This window comes from Scyliorhinus torazame, chromosome 17, assembly GCF_047496885.1.
Source record: "Scyliorhinus torazame isolate Kashiwa2021f chromosome 17, sScyTor2.1, whole genome shotgun sequence".
In the NCBI taxonomy this organism is placed as follows: Eukaryota; Metazoa; Chordata; class Chondrichthyes; order Carcharhiniformes; family Scyliorhinidae; genus Scyliorhinus; species Scyliorhinus torazame.
Genome location: NC_092723.1, coordinates 31048331 through 31070237, shown reverse-complemented (window position 1 = coordinate 31070237; position 21907 = coordinate 31048331). Strand labels below are relative to the sequence as shown.

Sequence of the window (21907 nt, the reverse complement as noted above, 5' to 3'; positions counted from 1 at the left end):
ATAGGGTGAAAAGTCACTTAGTGGTGTGCATCAGGAAAATATTTGCAAAGGAGTACTGCTGTCTATCCAGTGCTTTATAATTACCATAGAAACGTAAGGGTAAAGTTGTATGACAGTCGCATTTGGGCACGTAAGCAGATTTGTATGCCATAATTGCATGGCACCATTTCTTTCCCATTAGTGAATTACTTTTAGCAGATGCTGTAGAGACTGAGATTATAAAAGATGTGCATTTTTCAGTCAGTATGATGGACTCCGCCACTGATGGCACTGGTCTCATTTTATGTGTGGGTATCTGTTGGCAGATTCATCTTGTAAATAGATCATGGTATGACAAAATCATGTTTGAACAGATGGTTATAGTTACAAGAATTCCGAAAGCAAACAGTGTCATTTTAATGATTATAGTTTTGTCTCTTGAGTTGCATTTGTTCCCTGTGCGATTTATTCACAAAATACTCTCAAATGTGGATGTGATGCTCTGCTGATTGAGTCTTGAATTAATTTCAAGTGAGGCCTGCGCAGAATGAGCAACTAAAGTGTGTGCCAACCTTGGGCTAATTTGTTCATTATAGCGCTATTGCTATTTTCTCACCATGTTTCTCTTCTCACTCTGTTGTCGACTCGGGTTAAAGATCAACTAAATATTGCACGCTGCACTTCCCTATTCCCTTGGTTGGGGTTGGAGGTCACATAAATATTCATGAGGGTTGAACAGGTAACGCACACACTCTGGAACTGACTAAATGCGTACTGTGGGAATACCAAATCAGCTTTCAGAATTAAAAATCAATTCATCACTATTCAAGAGAACTCCTGTCTGTGTAAATCCGAGCTGGGTCAAGAATCTGGAGCTTAGAAAATATTAAATAATGCAGAAATTTCCAGCACTCCCAGTCAGGTTAAGTGAATGCGCAATAAAACTTGGGTAGTATGAGAATTATAAATTCAACACCTTGATTTGTTACCGCGTATTCTAATCAGAAGACATTGTATAAATAATGTGGAGGAAAAATTTGCCAGTTTCCCCATTTATATGCAAGATGTAAACCGCCAGGTATCACATGGTAATGGAGTTACAGCATCAAATTTATTGATATTCTGTTTATTCTGGTGAAGTTAGAATTGTGGTGAATTTAAATACAGAAACATTGCGAGGAGACGCATGTGATTACAGGGAAGCTGAGTAAAGCCGCAGAATTATTTTTAAAAGTTCACTTTTGCCTTGTACAGTATCTCAAACAAAGCAGTTCTCACCAGACTGTAATGATATGTATGTGGGGGCGATTCTCCGAGCCCCGCGCCGGGCCAGAGAATCGCCGCAACCGCGCCCCGACGCCGGCGCGCGATTCTCCGAGGTGTGGAGAATCGGCGCCATTTGCGCCGGCGCGTTTGACGCGCTGCCGGCTGCTGTAATCGGCGGGGCCGCCGATTCTCCGGCCTGGATGGGCCAAGTGGCCGCGCGGATACGACAGAGTCCCGCCGCCGCCGTTCATCTGCCGGCGGGAACTCTGCGCGAAAGGTCGGGGGGCGGCCTGTGGGGTGGGGAAAAGCGCTCCTTCACCGGGGGGGGGGGGGGGCTCCGATGGGGTCTGGTCCGCGATCGGGGCTCACCGATCGGCGGGCTTCCTCTCCCCCCCCCCCCCCCCCCCCCCCGGGCTACTTTGTTGCGTGGCCAGCCCCTGAATCCCCACGCCATGTTGCGTCGGGGCCGGCGCGCTGAAGAAGTCCCCTGTGGATGCGCAGGTTGGCGCGGCCCAACTCCGCATGCGCGTGTTGACAGTGCCCATTTGGTGCCGGGAAGGGAGGCTGGTGCAGCGTCAACCACTCCAGCGCTGTGCTGGCCCCCTGTGGGGGACAGAATTGGTCATCCCCGTGCCCAATTCGCGCCGTCGTGAAACGCGACGCAGTTCGCGACGACACGAACACTTCGTCTCTATTTTGGAGAATCGCCCCCATAGTGCCAGTGTAGTAAAGGGTTAACATCTGAAACTGTGTAAATCAAACACTAAATGTCATTGCTAATTCATTGTATATAAGACAGCATCTCTAGGAATTCTGGGAGAAGCTGAAGAGAACATGATGAGAAACGTAGGAGAACAGAATGAGAATTGATTGTAGAGATATAGCACGAGGTCAAGTCATAGTGTAGTTTATTAGTTATTCTTTAATAATTTAGAGAACCCAATTAATTTTTTCCAATGAAGGGGCAATTTAGCGTGGTCAATCCACCTACCCTGCACATCTTTAGGTTGTGGTGGTGAAACCCACGCAAACATGGGGAGAATGTGCAAACTCCACATGGACAGTGACCCAGGGCCAGGATCGAACCTGGGACCTCGGTGCTGTGAGGCAGCAATGCTAACCACTGCATCACCATGCTGCCCCCAGTAGTTTATTAGTTGGATAGAATATTGATCACTGTACGACAGATTCAGTATTATTAGTTTAGTATCTGTTACTCAGTACAGTGTGTGAACCTAATCAAAGTTAGTCGTGTAAAATACATTTGTTTTGATTCAAACTTTGTATTTTCATATTCTTTATCAATGCTACATATCTGGCTATCTTGGAGGAAAAGGCAAGGAATATAACACAGACAACTGAAAATATCTCTCAACAATCTACATATTTCAGCAATTAATTCCAAGTCAGCACTTGTGTCAGCCAGGTAATTTAATTTAAATGAATACCTCCTGGCTCGTGCACTGGCATGCTGCAAACCGAGGGGGACTGCAAGCACTGTGGGCCATGATGGCCCAGGCTGAAGGTGGCCTCAAGTTTGATGAAGAATAAATGAGACCCCAGAGCTGTGGGAGTACTGACATCCCTCTGAAAGTGGGAAACAGTTTGATTCTGGGGTTGGTCAGATCGGAAATGAATTGGTTGACTAATATGGTTTGTAATGCAGCATCATTACCTGGGAGGATTCTTTCTACCAACATCCTTTGATCAGGCAAGGGATGTTGAGGGTTTTTTTTACCGTTCCATATCTCCAGATTAACCTGGATCTTTTCTGTTCGTTAGGTGCTCAAGAAAAGACAAGTGTGAACGAGCTACAGAACCGTATCGATTTGCTGCTAATATTGAACAGTGTGTAAAACTCAATATCCAGCCAAACAGTATCTCTGTGTCCGAACACAGTGTACCGGTCAGTATTTACCACTAATCCAGTGCTGTTCTGATTTCTGATTTAGTAGCAGGCAGGAAAAGAATGTTGTTCCAGTGCAATTTGAAACATTTTTGCTAATGGTGATGAGGGAATCTTCCCATCACCTTCCAGAAATTAAATGATTACAAAGAATCTTAATTACCTTAAACCCTGCTATTGTTTCACTCTAATTCCATTTTATCTTTTAATTTTGTTGTAATCCCTCTCAACTTGTACCCAATTTATGCATTCAAAAAACCATTAGAAGGAAGAAACTAATCACAATTCCTTTTAGCTGATTGTTTTTTCAAAGACACTGATCGTGAGATTCCTTTACTAAATTGGTTACTAATGGAAAGTAATATATAAATTAATTTGAGAGTTCAAAGATTGGTAGCTCGCATGCTGGCTTCCAAGACGGGATGGATCAAATTCCTACTTTTAATCTCCTTGCAAGCCATTAATGGAGCGAAATTGTGTTGTGCAATTTTAGTAAAGAATGGATTAAAGCATTGATGTGAGATTGTGTTGTGATTTTAATGAAGGATTATGTTAAGTAGGTTCAGTAAAATAATGTGCAGTGAAATTTCTTGCAAATGTGTCAACAGGTTTGTTGCTTGTATTGGACTACCGAGTTTTGGCCTGTTAATCATAGGGATAAATCTCTCCAGAACAGTTGAAAAATTGATTTTGGGACTTCTTTATTCCTATAGTTAGTAGTTCAGTGTGTGTAAACGTTCAGAACACTATATCATAGAGTGCAGAAAGAGGCAATATGGCCATTAATGTTGACATTGGTTCTTTCAAAGATTACATGTAAGGATCCGGGGGCGGCCTGTGGGAGGGAGAGAGAGAGGGAGGGGGGTCCTCCGATGTGGCCTGGCCCGCGATCGGGGCCCACCGATCGGCAGGCCGGCCTCTCTGCTGGGGATCCCCTTTCTTCCGCGCCAACCCCTGTAGCCCTGTGCCATGTTGCGTCGGGGCCGGAGCGGAAAAGGGAGCCACTGCGCATGTGTGCGTTGGCGCCAGTGCCACTGCGCATGCGCGTACCGCGGCGCCCAGTTAACGCCAGGATCAGCAGCTGGGGCGGCGTGGATCGCTCCAGTGGCGTGCTGGCCCCCTGTAGGAGCCAAAATTGCTGATCCTGAGGCCGAGTTGACGCCGTCGAGAAACGTGGCGACGTTTCCAACGGCGTCAACACTTAGCCTCAGGATCACAGAATCCCACCTCTGGTGCCCACTTGAGCAACACTGAACAATGGGACAGTGTAGGCAGGAGAATCGTACAACAGTTACAACACAGGAGACAACCATTCAGCCCATCATGTCCTTGCTGCTATTACAATTTTGTTTGAAACCCAAAAGTGAACATTGGCAGTAAAATCATTCTTCTTTGTCGTGTCGCAGGATCTGCACAGTGTTTGGGGCAACAGAAGTCTGCATTTAAGCCTATTTAATATTAAACATGTGAGTGCTTTAGTTTCCTGGCACTGGAAATACCATCAGAAATAAGTTTTCCTCCCTCCAATCCTGTCATCTCTCATTTTGAGGTTGCTGAATTCTGCTCATTTTCTGCAGCTTATTCTGAAAGTTAGCGATGTTCCAGACCTTTCTGCTGGTGTCGTCTGTGCTTTTGGAGAATTGACAGAGGTGAATGGCCAGGCGATTGGTGACAAGATTATGTGCATTTCACCAGCTGCTAAAGATGTGCCTCCTATTCTTGCAGATCAAGGTAACAAAACTCAATCCGAGCAGAATTTTTCATCATTAGATCAAGTCCAGTCTTTTTGAAACTGAGGATGTAGTTTTCCATATTTTCTAGTTTTAATTTATTGCTCTTGAGTAACAAAAATAATTTGCAGGTTACTTTCAATCAAATGAGGAGGCAGTGCAGGTAGTGGTATTATCACTGGACTAGTAATCCAGAAACCTTGCATGATGCCCGAGGGGACCCAGGTTCGATTCCCACCATGGCAGATGGTAAAATTTGAATTCAATAAAACCTTAGAATTAAAAGTCTGATGATGACAATGAAACCATTGTTGATTGTCATGAAATCTCATCTGGTTCACTAATGTCCTTTAAGGAAGGAAATCTGCCATCCTTTTCTGGCCAACATGGGACTCCAAACCCACAGCAATGTGGTTGACTCTTAAATGCCCTCTGAAATGGCCGAGCAAACCACCCAGTTCAAGGGCAATTAGGGATGGGAAATAAATACCTGCCCAGCCAACGATGCCCGCTTCCCCTGATTTATTATTTTTAAAAATTTAAAAATTCTGTCTTTGTGTGACCACACTTAATTTTCTCAATCAAATTAGTGAATATAATGAACCCGAACATCATAGGTGTATTTCTTGTAAGGTATATAATTGAGAGCCATAACAGCGACAATGTGTATGTGTATATCAGCGCCCTTAACATAATGAAATGTGGCAAGGTGCTCCACGCAAGACAAAGTAGGAAGAAGATATTCGGAAAGTTTGGTCAAAGATGTAGGTTTTAATGTGTCTTGGAGGAAGGAGAGGTGAAGAGGCAGAGAGGTGTAGGGAGGGTATTCCAGAGCTTGAGGACTAGGCAACCGAAAGCACATTGCCATTGGTGGAGCAATAATAATAGGAAATGCACAAGAGGTCAGAATTAGAGGAGTACAAATATTGTGGGAGGGCTTGTGGTGCTGGAGCAGATTGCATAGCTCAGGGCAGGTGGTGGCCTTAGGACCAGGTGTCCCTCAGATGGCATTCATTCACCTTGTTGGCATTTCTCATGTTGGATCACATCCCTGGGACATCCCAATGCACTTTGCGGCTAATAAATCACTTTTAAAATGATTTCTGTTTCTATGAAACCAAGTTGTATGTGGCAAAGCCTCACAGACAGGAAATGTGATAAATGAGCAGTTTGTCGGTGTAAGTGTAGGAAGGCATGTTGACCAGGCCACCAGGAGATCTTTTGAGTCGTTCATTAGAACTTTTGTGTTCACCAGGTAACTGGGGCCTTGGTAAGACGAAGGAACACACAGGACTGGAAAAGTCTGTCGGTTAACCTCTGGCTGTCTCAACAATTATGCTCAAATCATTCCTTTCCCTGGTCTTCCTGAGAAGTCTGTTCACATCATTATCCTGTGTATAAAGCAGTTAAAGCTAAACTACCTTCGCACCTTTCCTCTTCTGAGCTTGAACCTGTGCTCAATCATTCTATCCTTCAAAACAATCTTGAGTGTAACAGGGTTGAACTTGCCAATTCCCTTAAGAATCTTCCCCGACCCTTCTCCAGAGTACACAATCCCAGGCTCTTTAAACTTTCTTTCTCTGTTGCCTTTCACCAGGTCCTGTTTGGTTGTTGATTAATATGTCACCTCCAGCAATGTGGTGCTGCCTCAGCATTACACTAAAGTGTCAGCTTCATTGCTGGCTCAGTAATCGGGCGGTCAATCCACAACCTTTTGGGGCTCAGATGGGAGCTTTGCCAACAGATCCAAGCTGACAGCGAACATTTAGAACCCGTATTCACCCAGTCAGAGGCAAATTCTGAACAGGTAATTTAATTGAGCGGAGGGGGGGGGGGTTTGGGAGGGGGCACCGTGGAAGATCTGACAATAAGTAAATTAATATTTAAATGTGAACAAAGGGAGACTGGGGAAAGATAAAATGACCAAATGGAACAGAAATCTACTTTACATTTTGGAAGTGCATGAGAAGTAAATATGGTTTTCTGGTCAACACTAAACTTTTAATTGCAGATTTTTATTGAATTCAAATTTCACTGTCTGCCGTTGTGGGATTTGAACACGGATCTCCAGATCGTTCCCTGAGTCTCTGGATTACTAGTCAAATGATAGTACCACTGCCTCCCATAGAATGCCTCCAGTACAGTGTTACGGGTGAGACGTTTCCAGAACCCCAAAATGTATCATGGAGTTCAACCAACCTCTCCCTTTAATGGATTTGTTGCTTTTCCGAGCACGCGGCGTTATCCCTAGGTGTGGGATTACAATTATGGACACGTGGGTTTTTAAACACAAAACACTGTTTATTCCATGAACTCAACTTAAGATCTTAAATAAACATTTGATCTCTTAACACCCCTTACTTCAAAGATAACTCGGAAAATATTACAACAGTAAATAACTCCTTAAAATGTTCCTTCAAACTTCCAAGAGACTTAACACCTTTAAACAGTATCACATCAGGTTAAAGGATATATATAATTTCTGTTTTATGGCAGAGGTATATTAGCTTGGGTGACTTCAGCTCCAGCACCTTGCTTTCTTCATGCAGTTCTCTGGAAACCCATAGACATACCCACGCTGCTTTCTCAAACCTGGCTTTCTCCCTTCAAGTAGATCACAGCAAACCAGAACTTCTCAAGCTGCTGTCAGAACTGGCTTTCTACTTTTAAACTGCTCTCAGCAAAACCAGCCAGGCACTTTTCAAACTGCAAAACCAAAACTGCAAAATGGCTGAACTGAGCTGAGCTCCATCCACTCTATGACATTACTGTTTTCTTAAAGGTATATTACTTAAACATCCAGTTCTTAAAGGCACTCGCGCATGACAACAGAAGGAGGCCTTTCGGCCCATCAAGCCAGCATCAATCCGCCCTATCCCTATAACCCTGCATATTGATCATGGCCAATCCACCTAACCTGCATATCTTTGGACTGTGGGAGGAAACCGGAGCACCCGAAGGAAACCCACGCAGACACGGAGAACGTGCAAACTCCACATAGTCACCCAAGGTCAGAATCGAATTGGGCCCCTAGCAGTACTAATCACGGAGCCACGATGTTGCCCTTAAGTGCTCTGTTCAGTGTTGGCCTCCTTATTTAACATAGGATGTAAATGTTTTGGAATGAGTTCAGAGAAGGGAATTGCTGATTGGGGGGTGGGGATTGGTTGGGGGGGGGGGGGGCGGTTTATGAAGAAAGGGTGGACATTTTAGGCTTTTATGCACTGGAGGTTAGAAGAGTAAGAGGTGAATTGATTGAAACTTTTTAAGGTGCTGAGGGGTCTTGACAGGGTGGATGTGGAGAGGATGTTTACTCTTGTGGGAGAATCCAGAACTAGGGGTCGGACACTCATTTTAAGACCGAGGTGAGGAAAATATTTTTCTCCGAGGGTCGTGAGTCTTTGGCATTCTCTCCCTCAAAAGGCGTTGGAAGAAGATTCTTTGAATATTTCTAAGGCCGAGCTGGATAGATGTTTGATGAGCAAGGAGGTGAAAGGTTATCTGGGGTAGGCAGGAATGTGGGGTTGAGGTTGCAGTCAGATCAGCCGTGATCTTATTGAATGGTGGAGCAGGCTCGAGTGGCCGACTCCAGCCCCTGATAGTATGTTCATATTGCTTAGCTGCCCAAGGACAACGCCCTGCTTTTGAACATTACCATGGGATCTTTGATGTCCAACAGAGTAGGCATCTGCGTTTATCACATGTGAATTAAAGCACCTCGAATAATACAGCACTCCAGAGTATTACATTGAGGTACCAGCCCTAGATTGCATGTTTAAAATCCGGTGAGAGCGTTAACAACTTAGCCAGAAGTGTCGTTGAAAGAGTTGAAAATTGAATGGCTCACAGTTGTTTCGTGAAACAATGCTACAGAGACCAGACCGATTGCAGACAATGCATTTTATTTTCAGAAAATGTTTTCCCGCCCCCATCAGAAACATCAGCTGACATACAAGAGGATTTGAATATTGCCAAAAGCAAAATTTACTGTTGTCATTGTGATGAACATTCGTATTTTGTACAAATACCAAAACCACACAACCCTGCAAGTATTCAATTGTAAAGCAAACAAGATAACACTGAAATCTGAAGAATCGAAATCCCTGTAGTTTGCGAAACTGTGAAAACCGATTCTTGACCTCTGCATTGGGCGTGCTTGCTAAACAAATAACCAATGTTCCCACCAGTTAATATCACAGCAGTTCCCAGCAGTTTTGTTTTTGTGATCTCTCCACATAAGCTTGTTTTCATTTCTTTTTTGCAATGTCATTTTCCAAGAGTGTGTCTTTTTTTTTCTTCAGCTCGCTTCCGTTCCCATTCTCTCCCACTCGCTTCATTTTTAAAAAAATATTTTTGTTCTCCTTTTTCATCATTTCCTCCCGCATTTACACCCATCAACAATAAACAATAATCAGTAAGACTTGCAATCTTTTCTGTTTCTTCTCACTTTCCTATCTTTCAGTCTTCCCTTTTCTTGAGTCCCTCCATCTCTCCCCCCTCGATCACCCCGCTCTTCTTGAGCACAATCTTTTAGCATCAACAGTTGCAGTCCAAATGATCAGTGCCACAAATGGGAAATTGGCACAACAATTTATTTTTTCAGTTGACAAAATAACATTTCTAAACTATTACCAAAGGGAAAGAGGCATTGGAGTGTTTAATGTAATCACGTTGAAACAAATGCAAGTCAAATTATTGTAGCTTCTAATTAATCAGACATGCTCCAGATTTACCAACCCCAATGCTGTTGTATTATTGAGAACTGCTGAAAGTGTACACTTATACACTTGGTGCATCCCCAACGCAGTGTGGTTAAGATCAGGAACACGCTGGTGGATAATTAGAAAGGGAACAAACTTACATGGGAAAGTCTAAAAATATTTGTAACCAATTAGATAGTTTTTGATCATCATGGTATTACATCCCCGTTTATTGATTTCTGCCATGCTGTAACTCTGGGCACGATTCTCCCAAAAGATTTATAATAATAATGATCTTTATTAATGTCACACGAAGACTTACACTGACACTGCTGTGAAGTTACTGTGAAAATTTCTCAGTTGTTGAGCCCCCTTTTTACAGCACCCCCTCCCTTCCAGGAACTCCACCCATCACCCCCCCCCCCCCCCACCCTCCTTTCATGGGCATGATCCCTTGGGCCCTGATCCTTGGCAGTGCCACCATGGCACCTACGCACCCTTGCACTGGCACCCAGGCAATTCTCCAGCCTGCTTGACAGTGCCACCCAGGGTGCCTTTGCTAAGGTGCCCACTTTCCAGGGGGGAGGGCCAAGGGGCTACCCTGCACTTACCCTGATCACCCAGGGGGTTTCCGATGGCCCGGGAAACCCATCGGGTGCCATTCTACCTGGTCCACGTTTGTGTGGACCAGCACTGATCAGCACCTGGCCACAGCCTCCCTTGGGAGGCTAGAGAATCGACGGAGACCGGTGTATCCTGGGTGAGTAGGTCTTCAGGAGTACCATTTGGTCACGTCCCTTTTTGACGGAGCTCTGACTCCGACGCCTCGCGGGAGTTGGGTGAATCCCACGAGGCATGGAGGCTGCTGGGAAGCCCGTGAGAGGGCTCTCCCTAGATTCTCCGTCCACATTGTACTCTCGCTTGAGCGCAATGCAGCCAGAGAATCACGCTCTTGGTCGTCTTCCATGGGTTAACAATCAGTATTTCATGTTGTGGCTAAACCTCTCACCCTTTGAAAACCTAAGTCTTAGAAAATGCACAAAACATACCGGGGAATCCACGCTTGTTCTGCAAGTGAAGACAATCTGATGATTTACAAGGAGTTATCATTATAAAGGATTCTCTCAAGTAGAATGGACTGGATAGTTAATTGCTCTCCCTTGAGTAAGTTATACATCGTACACATAGGGATAATCAAATGTTAAAATAAATGTGTATTTCTTTTTCCGAAAAGAATTACGTTTTTTCCTAGGTCAACCATTGAATATATAGACAGCTTAATACTTCCCATGAAGTTTTGTCACGTGATACTTTCACCCTCTCGCTATTTCTCTTTTCCCCAACAATCTGGAAGTAGTGAAGCTTCAACAGCTGAAAACAATTAATGGTTTTGGACAAAAACAAATGTTAAGTCAGAAGCTCAGAGCCCAGCTTACTTCCTGAAAAGAAAATTGGGCAAAGTTTTAATTTCAAGTAAATCAAACGGGTTTATTTTAAATCTGAGCCAATTTTAGGGTCTGAAGAAGGGAGGGCAGTGGGACAAATGTGAAAAGTATTCGAAGGCCTCAGGCCCGTAGTAATTCTAACTCCTGGGCTTGATTTAAACACCATCAGCCCACTCTAGAGCCAGTTCCAGCAGACACAGCATGTGGGAGGTCCTATTGGCCGCTCACCAGTACCTAGCTAAGTGGCAGGGAGCGTATTTTGGGAGCGTCTCCAGAGGGATGGAGGGGGTGTTTGGTGAGGGAGTACTGAGGGCGGAAGGTTGACACTTTGTGGAGTTGGGGTTTTCGATCATCGGCTTCCAACAAACTCACTCTTGAGGGCATCAAGTAACAGAAAAGGCAGAGAATTGTGTAGTTTGTAAAACATCCGTTTGCACAGCAAAAGGGGACTTTCAGGTTTTTTGGATTTTTTTTTTCTTGAAAGCCTGTGTTCAAACAGCTTTCCAACAAATTACGAGGATTATGCAGCACAAACTGGTCACGTTGCTCAAAGCGTTCAATAAGATGTATATTCTTCATTCAAAACCCCTACTGTCCTTCCTCATGTTACTATGGTTGCGATCTTCCCAAAAGAGAACAAAGCAAGCGCTTGTCAAGAAACACATGGCTATTCAACGCGACACACTTTGAATAAGTGGCCTAAATGGGGAACACGTGACTGAGGCCGCACATAACCTTGTTTTTTACAATGGGGAGCTCCAACTCATCGGAACTCCCCGTTGTAGCGAGAGATCGATGGCGTCCCAATCCCCGAGGCCCCAAAAACTATCCCCGACCTCTCCCATTGCCTGAACACAACATGGGAGGGTCCCCAACATCCCCCCCCCCCCCCCCCCCCCCAAACACCCACGGCGGGCAACCTGGGCCCAGTCACGCCTGTGCAAAAAATGCTAGCTTGGCACCTTTGCAGTACCAGCCGAGCACCTTAGCAGTCCCCCTGCTGGTGCTACCTGAGCACCTTGGCAGTGCCAGACTGGCACCCAGGTGGCACTGCTGGGGTGGAAGGCTGCACTGCATGGCACCAGCACTGCCAGGGCATCACACTGCTCAAAGGGCATACAGCTGAGGGCGTCAGATCTCCTTGCAGACCCCCACAAGTGCCGTTCCGCCTGGTCCCTGTTTGTGGGGGCCAGTACCAAATGGCACTTGCCCGAGTACCCGAGGTGAAGGGATTGAATCCCCAAAGCCTCAGGTACCTTGGGAATCTGCACATTAGAATAAGGCTTACTGCCTCGCTCTAATATGCAGATTTGCCTAAAAGTGATCACATCCATTGTGGGCGGGATTCACTTTGCAACGTGTCCCGAGGGTTGCGAGCCAGGTAGATCCTGGGAGCTGTGTCTCCCAGCATTCAACAGCAGCATGGCCGGAGGATCACGCCCTATAACCCTCTATTCCTGGCTTCACTCGTTTGCTTATCTAGCTCTCCCTTAAATGCATTTACAGCATTTCCCTCCAGCATTCTACTTTCTCACCACTCTCTGGATAAATAAGTCACTTCTGACTGTCCTATTTGGATTTTCTGATGATCACCTTGCATTGATGACCTCTAGTTTTTCTCTTATCAACGAAATGCACTCATTCTGTCTGCTCCATCAAAAGCTTTCATAACATTATAAAGACCTCTATTTGGTCACCCTTTTCTTTTCAAGAGGAAAGTACCCAACCTGCCTTGCCTTTCATGATGGGTGTAAATGTTTATGTTTCAGTAAGCTAGAGGATCAAATTTTGTGATAACGTGAACTAAGCAGAGTGATACAGTGAGACATTATTTCGAGAAAAATTTGTTTGAACACTTAATAAAAAAAGATGTTTGAATAGTGTAAACATAGTGTATGACTGGTATAGCATTTCCAGGTGGATACGTGTGCGCGAAATGTGGCAAAATCTTTCAGTCATGACTTAAACCATAATTATTGAACTGTCTGCTAAAAGTTGTAATTCAATCCACAGTCACAGTCCAGCACCTCCCCTGCCCCCCCCCCCCCTCCTCCCCTCCACCCTCCACCTGCATATGCTTATTCGTACAAAAGCAAAATCTAGCAGATGCTGGAAATCTGAAATGAACACACAAAGCTGTGGAAATACTCAGGCTAGGCAGCATCCATGGGGAGAGAAACTATATTGAAAGGCCCAGATCTTCTGCTCCCCCCCCCCCCCCCTCTCCCCTTGAACACCCCCAATAACCCTCCCTGGCCACTTCACTCCCCATGACCACCTGCTATAATCTGACTAGCCTCCACCACGACGCCCCCAACCCAACATGACTAGCCCCTAAGGTAAATAAAATGCTGCGGATGCTGGAATCTGAAACAAGAACACAAGATGCTGAAAAAAACCTCAAGTCGGTCTGGCAGCATCCATTAGGGCAGAAAGTATAGATAACGTTTACAGTCCTAGAGTCAAAGGAATCAAAGTGTTAACTCTGTTTCTCTCCGAATAGATGCTACCAGAACAGCTGTGCTTTTTCATCATCCTCTGTTCTTTACTAGCCCCCAACCTGACAAAGCCTCCCCCTCCTCCCCCCAACCCGTCACCCCAAAAAACTCATCTAGCTGCCGCACCTCCCAGCTACCACCCTACCCACCTTTCTCACCTCCACATTAACCCACTTCCCTCATCCTGCCACTCACCCACCCACTTGTTCACTCACCTCATCGCTCTGGTTAAATGTCCCAACGCTTTGCAAGTTTGCTGGCGAACACCTGCCATCTACATCACCACCATTCCAATAAGATCAGTCTCCGGGCTACCAGGGGGGCAAAGGCCCAAACCTTGTCTTCTCTGAACCCCTGGACTCCCGAGTCTTCTGGCACTCCAAAGATCGCTGCTTCCGGGCTCGGGACCACCTTCACCCCTAAGACCTTTGACATTACCTCGGCGAATCCCCAACCAATTTCTCCACTTGCCTAGAAACTTCTACCTGGCCTGATGGTTTCACAGAGCCCTACTTTCCAGCAACTAGTGCAGTAGCTGGGTTCACTGTTGTGACCTTCAGGGACACTCTGACCGCTGGTGTCCAGCAACCCCCAGCCAGTGGAGGTTTGAACTGCGTTTTCTAGAACAGGCCAGTGAGATTTAAGCTCTTGTAATTTCAGCGAATGGGGACTTTCCAGTGCCTCTAGAAGGCTCTATCGGGCAACACCGTGTTTAGCACTGTTGTTTCACAGCCGCCACCATCCCAGGTTCGATTCCCGGCTTGGGTCACTGTCTGTGTGGAGTCTGCATGTTCTCCCCGTGTCCGCGTGGTTCCGGGTGCTCCGGTTCCCTCCCACAAGTCCCGAAAGAGAAGGACATTAGGTGAATTGGACATTCTGAATTCTCCCTCCGTGTACCCAAACAGGCGCTGGAATGTGGCAACTAGGGGCTTTTCACAGTAACTTCATTGCAGTGTTAATGTAAGCCTACTTGTGACAATAAAGATTATTATTATTATTATCATTTCTATGTGTTCATTTAATATAAAAAATAAACTGACCAAACAAATCGGCAAATTGTAATGTCTTCTTGAACAAGTGTTGACTAAATGTCCTTCTCTTTAGATTGGATTGGGGTGATCCTCCAACTGAAATCCAAAGAGACAGGAAAGAGGTTTGCAAGCACGGAATTTAAGTTCTTCAACTGCAGCGTTCATCAGCTGTAAGTTCAATTTCCATCACTGTTTAAAACATGCTTTATAAATGTCTAAATTCTTGTCATTTTAAACTATCAGCTGAAGTCAGCTCAGTCTCTGCAAATCACTTTAAGTAACTATTCAAAAAAGTCTCATTTATCTGCCTGATGCACAAGGTGGTAATGTTATGATCTTCAGTGATTTGTAAACCGTGTGTTCAAATCAATAGTTCTATTCTCGACATTATCATCATGTTTCTAGTTGTTTGTGATATTGGAAAATGGCAATAAACTAAACTAATTCCATTTGTAAACAGCAATTTGCAAATATCTTTTGAGCCAGAAATGCACCATCCAAACCTGTTACTTATTGATTGCAAACCAGTGCCGAGGAATGAGCCTGTTACACATTTATAGTAGTTCCTGGTCAATGAATCTCTGCCGTGGCATATATTGCAAACTGACTCCCAGCTTTACAAGCAAGAATGCATGGAAATCTCTCCGTAAACACAATTTCACAAATGAACCACAATTTTGGTGGCGTGCATCCAGCTGACCGCTCCGTGTTTAAAAACCTCAGTTCTCGTCTGATGTGCCGTCCCAATGCGAAACAGGAAATTCCAGAATAAATTTAAATATCCCTTCACCCCCTCCCCAGCGCCACCACCACTTTGAGCTCTAGATTAGTAGTACTATTATAAGCAGTATTAAGAATAAGATGTTAGCAGCAGGAGCTCTGATTTATTGCCTAAAATACATTTGGACAATGTCTGTCAGAGCAGACTTTGCACAGCTCTGTTCTGACTTTGCCTGTGACAATGTCCAGTTACTGCCAATAATGTGAATGCCCAGCTGTCGAATATATTCAAAATCAAGATCGATATAATTTTGAGCACTAAGGGAATTAAGGAATATGGAGGCAGTGTGAGACGGTCAAGGAAATGATCATCCATGTTTTTATTGAATCAATTCAATATATATTGGAGGAACCAGCTCGAAGGTTTGGGTGGCCCCTGTTTCCTATGGAACTTGATGTCAGGTAGGGTTTTGTAATGTGGAGCCATGCCTGCCAAGGAGCTGGGCTGAAACTGTCCAAATTTATTTTCATTGGGCCTGTGCAGCCGGCCGAGCCCAGGAGACCTGCATCTCGTCGGTCCAGCCTGGATTTGGATCCAAATCCCAGAGCTGAAGAAAACTGGCGTCTGTCTGCATCGCAAACTGCCCTTCGGTCATCATTCTATCCATTAGATTGACGCTCTGGCTTGTATTAGATTTCTGCACCTTCTGCAAAGCTTCTATCATTGTTCATTCTGATGGCTACCTGTATGATGCAGCAAGATGCTGGTGTTTGCACTGTTGTATTCCAAACATTTGCAGCTACATGATTTCCAACTATTTTCTCCAAAAATGTATGGATACGTGTGAGCGAATTCTCAGTGACAACACCCGCAAGGTGATTTACTAATCGGTCATCATCTAAATTCAGTTTGTTGTAGTCAGCTGTTTAAATAACTTTGACAGTGGCAGGCGGAGGAGACTAACAACAGCTCCCTCTACAGGTGATGATTTTAGACGCGAATGTTATGTATTGTCAAATTCCGATGATCGTGTCAGTGTATTTGCTGACTTGCTGATATTAATGCAATGTTTTGTGAAGTTAGAGAATTACCTCTTGTGCGTCGCCGAACTTAAAAAAAAAAAAAAAATGACTCGTGCCATTCTCCGATACTTCCACCAAGAATGTTCAGCAGATGTACACAAGGCCATATGGTCTTTTGTGCTTATCATATAAAATGCCCTTTTGTGTACCCCAGAACATCATATTTAATTTTACACTGTTTATTTAGATCTCTTTGCGCGGAAACCAATTACCTCTTAAATGTCAGTGCAATAGGAAAAGGATAGGCAGTGTGACAGGTCACTTATCAGTCCATGAGTTGTACCTCAGACTTACAGTTCTGTATTTAATAATATATGTTCCTTACTTTCTTTAATACTTTTAATTAAATCACCAGCTGAAGCCCCTGACTTTGTGTGATAGTCCAGTCATCTGCAGCTTCCCTCACATGTGTAGATTCTGCCAGCATTTAGGAGTTTTAAGAGACGGTACTTCAAAAATAGCACATTCCAGAGTTCAAATTTGGCTAAATATCACAGATGAAGTGTTTTGTGTAATTATTCCAAGGATTATCATCAGTAAAGAACTACATTGATCTCCCAGTCATTCTTGGAGGCATCCCTGTTTCCAAGTGGCTGATGATTTTGATTAGAGTGACTGATATATTCAACGTTTATAAAAAGCCCGATTGCGTGTTCCACCCCCACATGGAACGGTTTTACTTTTGATTTCTTGTTACATTGTCCCTGACTGTGTGCTTCCAAGTGGGTGCAAGGAACATTGGAAGTTGCTTTTTAATGCAGTTTTTAAGCAGGCATTGTGCTGTGCATAGGATAGATATTCTACAGAGTATATGTTTTATGTAAGTGCGTGCTGCAGTTGCTTCTTTCCAACCTTGCCAGAAATCAGATGAGTGTTCAGGGGCGTTATTCTCCGACCCCCCCGCCGGGTCGGAGAATGGCCGGTGGCTGCCGTGAATCCCGCCCCCGCCGAAGTCTCCGGTACCGGAGATTGGGCGGGGGCGGGAATCGGGCCGCGCCGGTTGGCGGGACCCCCCGCTCAATTCTCCGGCCCGGATGGGCCGAAGTCCCACCCAGAAATGGCCTGTCCCGCCGGCGTAAATCAAAGCTGGTATTTACCGGCGGGACCAGGCGGCGTGGGCGGGCTCCGGGGTCCTGGGGGGGGGGGGGCGCGGGGCGATCTGACCCCGGGGGGTGCCCCCACGGTGGCCTGGCCCGCGATCAGGGCCCACCGATCCGCGGGCGGGCCTGTGTCGTGGGGGCACTCTTTCCCTTCCGCCTCCGCCACGGTCTCCACCATGGCGGAGGCGGAAGAGACTCTCCCCACTGCGCATGCGCGGGAAACTGTCGGCGGCCGCTGACACTCCCGCGCATGCGCCGCATTTCTGCGCCAGCTGGCGTGGCACCAAACGCCATTTCCGCCAGCTGGCAGGGCAACAAACGCCATTTCCGCCAGCTGGCGGGGCGGAAATCCCTCCGGCGTCGGCCTAGCCCCTCAATGTTGGGGCTCGGCCCCCAAAGATGCGGAGCATTCCGCACCTTTGGGCCGGCGCGATGCCCGTCTGATTGGTGCCATTTTTGGCGCCAGTTGGCGGACATCGCGCCGTTGGGGGAGAATTTCGCCCCTGGTGTGTGCTCTGCTAGGATCTGGTGACATTTATCTGCATTGAGATTTGAACAGTGCAGCAATGTAATGCTGGCATTGTAATAGTCTCAGTGCCAAATTAGGTTTATAAACAATTCTAGCTATAACTAAGATCACGTTTAATTTAATCTCCTGACCGGTAGATGCCAGGTGAAGCAATCTGCGGGCTTCCCAGCAGCCTCTACAACCTCATGGGATCTACCCAAGTCCCGTGAGGCGGTGCGACCAGAATCCCGCCCACAATGGGCAGGGCCAGGCCAGGTGCGCTTAAGTCGGTTTTAAACACCAACGTAAATGTACTTACCTGTGATTTATCAGCCTCCTGGGATCTACCAGCCTCTCCAGAAAGGTCTCAGCTGGGCGCTGTTCAGTACTGGTCCACACAAACGTGGCCCTGGGTGGCCAGGGATAATGCACGGTGACCCCCTGGCCTTCCCCCTGCAACATGAGCACCTTTGCACTGCCAGGCTGGCACCTAGGCATTGCCATCCTGCCCCTGTCAAGGTGCCCAGGTGGCATCAAAGCCAGCAGGAGCACTCCCTGGGTGGCGGTGCCCAGGTACCAGGGCGGCACTGCCTAGGGTCAGGGCCCAAGTGGACCATGCCCTTGAAAGGCGGGTGGAGGGGAAATGTGAAGGATGGGGAGTTAAAGGGCAGGTAAGTAGGGGTCTTTGGGAGGTTGTGATGGGTGGGGGTCCTGGAAGGGGAGGCCTATGAGGGGGTGTGGGGGCTGTGAAGAGGGGGGCCCTCGGGGGTCCCCATAGTGGGGTATCCTCACTTGGAGGGGTGTGAGCTAATGCCCATGTGTGGGGGGGAGGAGGGGGGGTGGTGGTGGTGTGGGCGACCCACAAGCTCACTTAGAGATTGTGGCACCCTTTCAAAATGGCAGTCTGATCTCTGAGTTCAGCTCTCCAGTGATGAGAAAAATTTGAAGCATGGGTTAAACCAGTGAGAAACTCTCTAGGGCCCCAAAAAGTGACTAAGTGCCATTAGATAACATGGGGAACTCACCGGCAGAGCCAGAGGGAAACTTCCAGCAAAGCCCGTGACAAATGACACTTAAAAACCTTTCCGTTTGATCGTGCCCACTGTGTCCAGACAATGAGAGATGTATACATTAGTCATATGTACAATTCCTGCACCTTTTTTTTAAAATTTAGAGTACCCAATTATTTATTTTTTTCCCAATTGAGGGGCAGTTTAGCATGGCCAATCCACCTGCACATCTTTGGGTTGTGGGGGTAAAACCCATACCTGCGCCTTTCTGAGTAATACTGTTATCAATATGTAATGAAATTGTAAACCAGTTCTTAATAAATGGATGTACAATTTGTTAATAGCACAAAGAGGAAATCTCACCCTGATTTGTTTTGCGAGCTTTGGGTTATAATAAATGCTACTGCTGTGTTTTATCTTTCCAGAGAATTTGATATGACTGTGATGATTTTTGCTTCATTTGAATCTGTATCTCCTACTGCTCCACATGGGGTTTATTTAATTTTTATCTTTTTGTCTCAGATGTCTGTCCTGCGTGACAAGTGCGTTCCGTTGTTATTGGTGTAAATATCGAAACCTTTGCACTCACGATCCAAGTATTTGCTCTTTCCAGGAGGGACGGGTTAACGCTTCCGAGGTAATGAGCTCTCACCCCATATTGTTCGGAACGCTTTTACTGTCTGCTGATTAATTAAACTTTTAAAAGATGGTTGAATATGGCTACTCGTTCAAAAATATTTTCAAGAATGCATACGGTTGTGCTAAGTGTTGGGCAACTTCTCTCTCAGTATTTTATGTTGGAAACCCTGAAGCTTGAGTCTGCACATTAAACTAAAGGTGTCGGTCGGTGTGTGGGTGTGCGTCAGTGAATCTGACTGATTCTGGGACTAATACTGGGCCAGATAGAAACTCCCAATTTTAAAGATAGCAGATCTGTTGATGATTTGTCAGGCTGCATCTTGGCATGTTTTGATCTGAGCCAGTGATCCTCTACAAATAGAAAGAATGCTTTCGCCAAGGCATCAAACCAGTGGTTAGATAAAGCCTCCGCAGGAAGAAAGTAATATTCTGATTGTGAGTCAACTGCCGTGAACTTGGTTGTAGTATGATACACAACAGGGATGATAAAGGTCTCAGAAGGTCACCAGTCTGCCTCTTCAATCGGCTCTAGGCAAATACTGTGGGAACTTTGAAAGAGGAGGAGCGGCTTTTGAAAACAATTGAAGAAAACAATGCAGTGAAAGCAGGAACACTTTGTCGTATCTTCAGTCACTGTACTTTTTTCCCTCTGTTGCTCGTCTTGTGTGCTATAGTTTCCATGATAATCTAGGGCTTTGGGAATTGTTCTGTTCAGGAGAATCTTCTGTGTTTGCAGATTGGCTCGTTAAGCCCTTGATCATCTCGGGCTGTTTAGAAAGTGGAAAAAGCATTAATGAGCATGTGGGAGTTGTAAATATGGGCATAGAAGTATTGAATGCAAAGTAAGAGTGCTGGCATGTATACCAATGTTAACCATTACAGGTTTAGTTGGCTTTGTCAGAAATATTTGAAATATGTTAATTTATGGAGATTTGTGCTAAAATTGGATTCTGCTTTGTCAAAAACAATGCGATTGTCACTAGCCTTTCTTCACCCCTTATGAATTTTCTTTCAGAAAATTCCATATGGAATATTGAATCGGCACACAAATATTTGTTTGTCAAACCTTAAAGAGATCTTGATATCAATGCAGATTCGATCACTATTTCTATTCTTGCAATGTAAAAAACAACTTGCGAATTATGTAAGAATTGAGATGCTTTTGGAAGGACTGTGTAGACTCATAGTACTTGCAATTTGGCCCCAGGGGGTCATTGGTGGCCAAACTCCCCTTCACCTGTGACCCTTGGCAGATTCTTTGCTCGCTGGACCTCTGGGCTTCCTTTCATAGCCTCCCCAGCTGCAGATGTTAACTGAACAGATGATGCGTTGTTTCTACTCCATTTCTCCAATTACACAAAACCGAGGCAAGGAAATGCTAGTAGGCCCGTGCCTTGTGGGTTTTTCTGGGTACTCTGGTTTCCTCCCACAAATCCCGAAAGATGTGCTTTTTTGGTGAATTGGACATTCTGAATTCTCCCTCTATGTACCCAAACAGGTGCCGGTATGTGTGACAACTAGGGGATTTTCACAGCAACTTCATTGCAGTGGTAATGTAAGCCTACTTGTGACACGAAAAGATTATTATTACAAAAAGAATGGCACCCGGGGGGCCCCTGGTCCATGGAAGCCTCTGTGAGGCCAGGTATAGTGCAGGGTGGCCCCCTGGACCTCCCCCTGGAATGTGGGAACCTTGACACTGCCAACCTGGCACTGCCGAGATGCCCATGCGGTACTGCCAAGCAGGCAGGAGGACTGATAGGGTAGCAGTGCAAGGGTGCCCAGGTGGCACTGCCAAGAATCAGGGCCCGAAGGGGGCCATGCTCAAAAAGGAGGATGGAACGGGGGTTTTGAAGGTTGGAGATATGCAGGGCAAGTAGGTACCTCTGGGAGGTTGGAGGGGGTAAAGGGTGGGTGTCCTGGAGGGGGGTCTGTAAGGGGCGTGAAAAGGGGGGCCCCCAGGGCCCTCATAGCAGGGTGTCCTCACTTGGTGATATGGGGTAAAGCCCATGTGTGTGAAAGGTACCATTGCCCATTGGGGGGGGCGGGGAGCCAGGGGGCCCACAAGCTCACTTCGAGATTGGTGCACCCTTTCAAAATGGTGGCCCGATCTCTGCATTTAGCTCCCAAGTGATGATGAAAAATTGTGTGGACTAAACCGGTGAGAAACTCCCCAGGGCCTAAAAAAGTGACTACGGGCGCGATCTTCCGACCACGCTGTGCTGGAAAGGCGGCTCACCATGGCGCAAGGTGGCCGTTGAAAGCCAGTCGACCCCTCTCCCGGGATCCATC

The 21907-nt window shown here is 45.9% G+C and overlaps 1 protein-coding gene across 3 annotated transcripts in view; it reads left to right on the top strand.

The window, feature by feature from the left end:
- LOC140393814 (plexin-A2-like) overlaps positions 1-21907 on the top strand; it is a 582987-nt gene that overhangs the window by 352570 nt on the left and 208510 nt on the right. For all 3 annotated transcript variants that reach the window (XM_072480284.1, XM_072480285.1, XM_072480282.1), the window contains 4 exons: positions 3028-3151; positions 4729-4882; positions 14629-14725; positions 19499-19613. In XM_072480284.1, coding sequence (XP_072336385.1) covers positions 3028-3151; positions 4729-4882; positions 14629-14725; positions 19499-19613 — 490 coding nt within the window. The remainder of the gene's footprint in view (positions 1-3027; positions 3152-4728; positions 4883-14628; positions 14726-19498; positions 19614-21907) is intronic.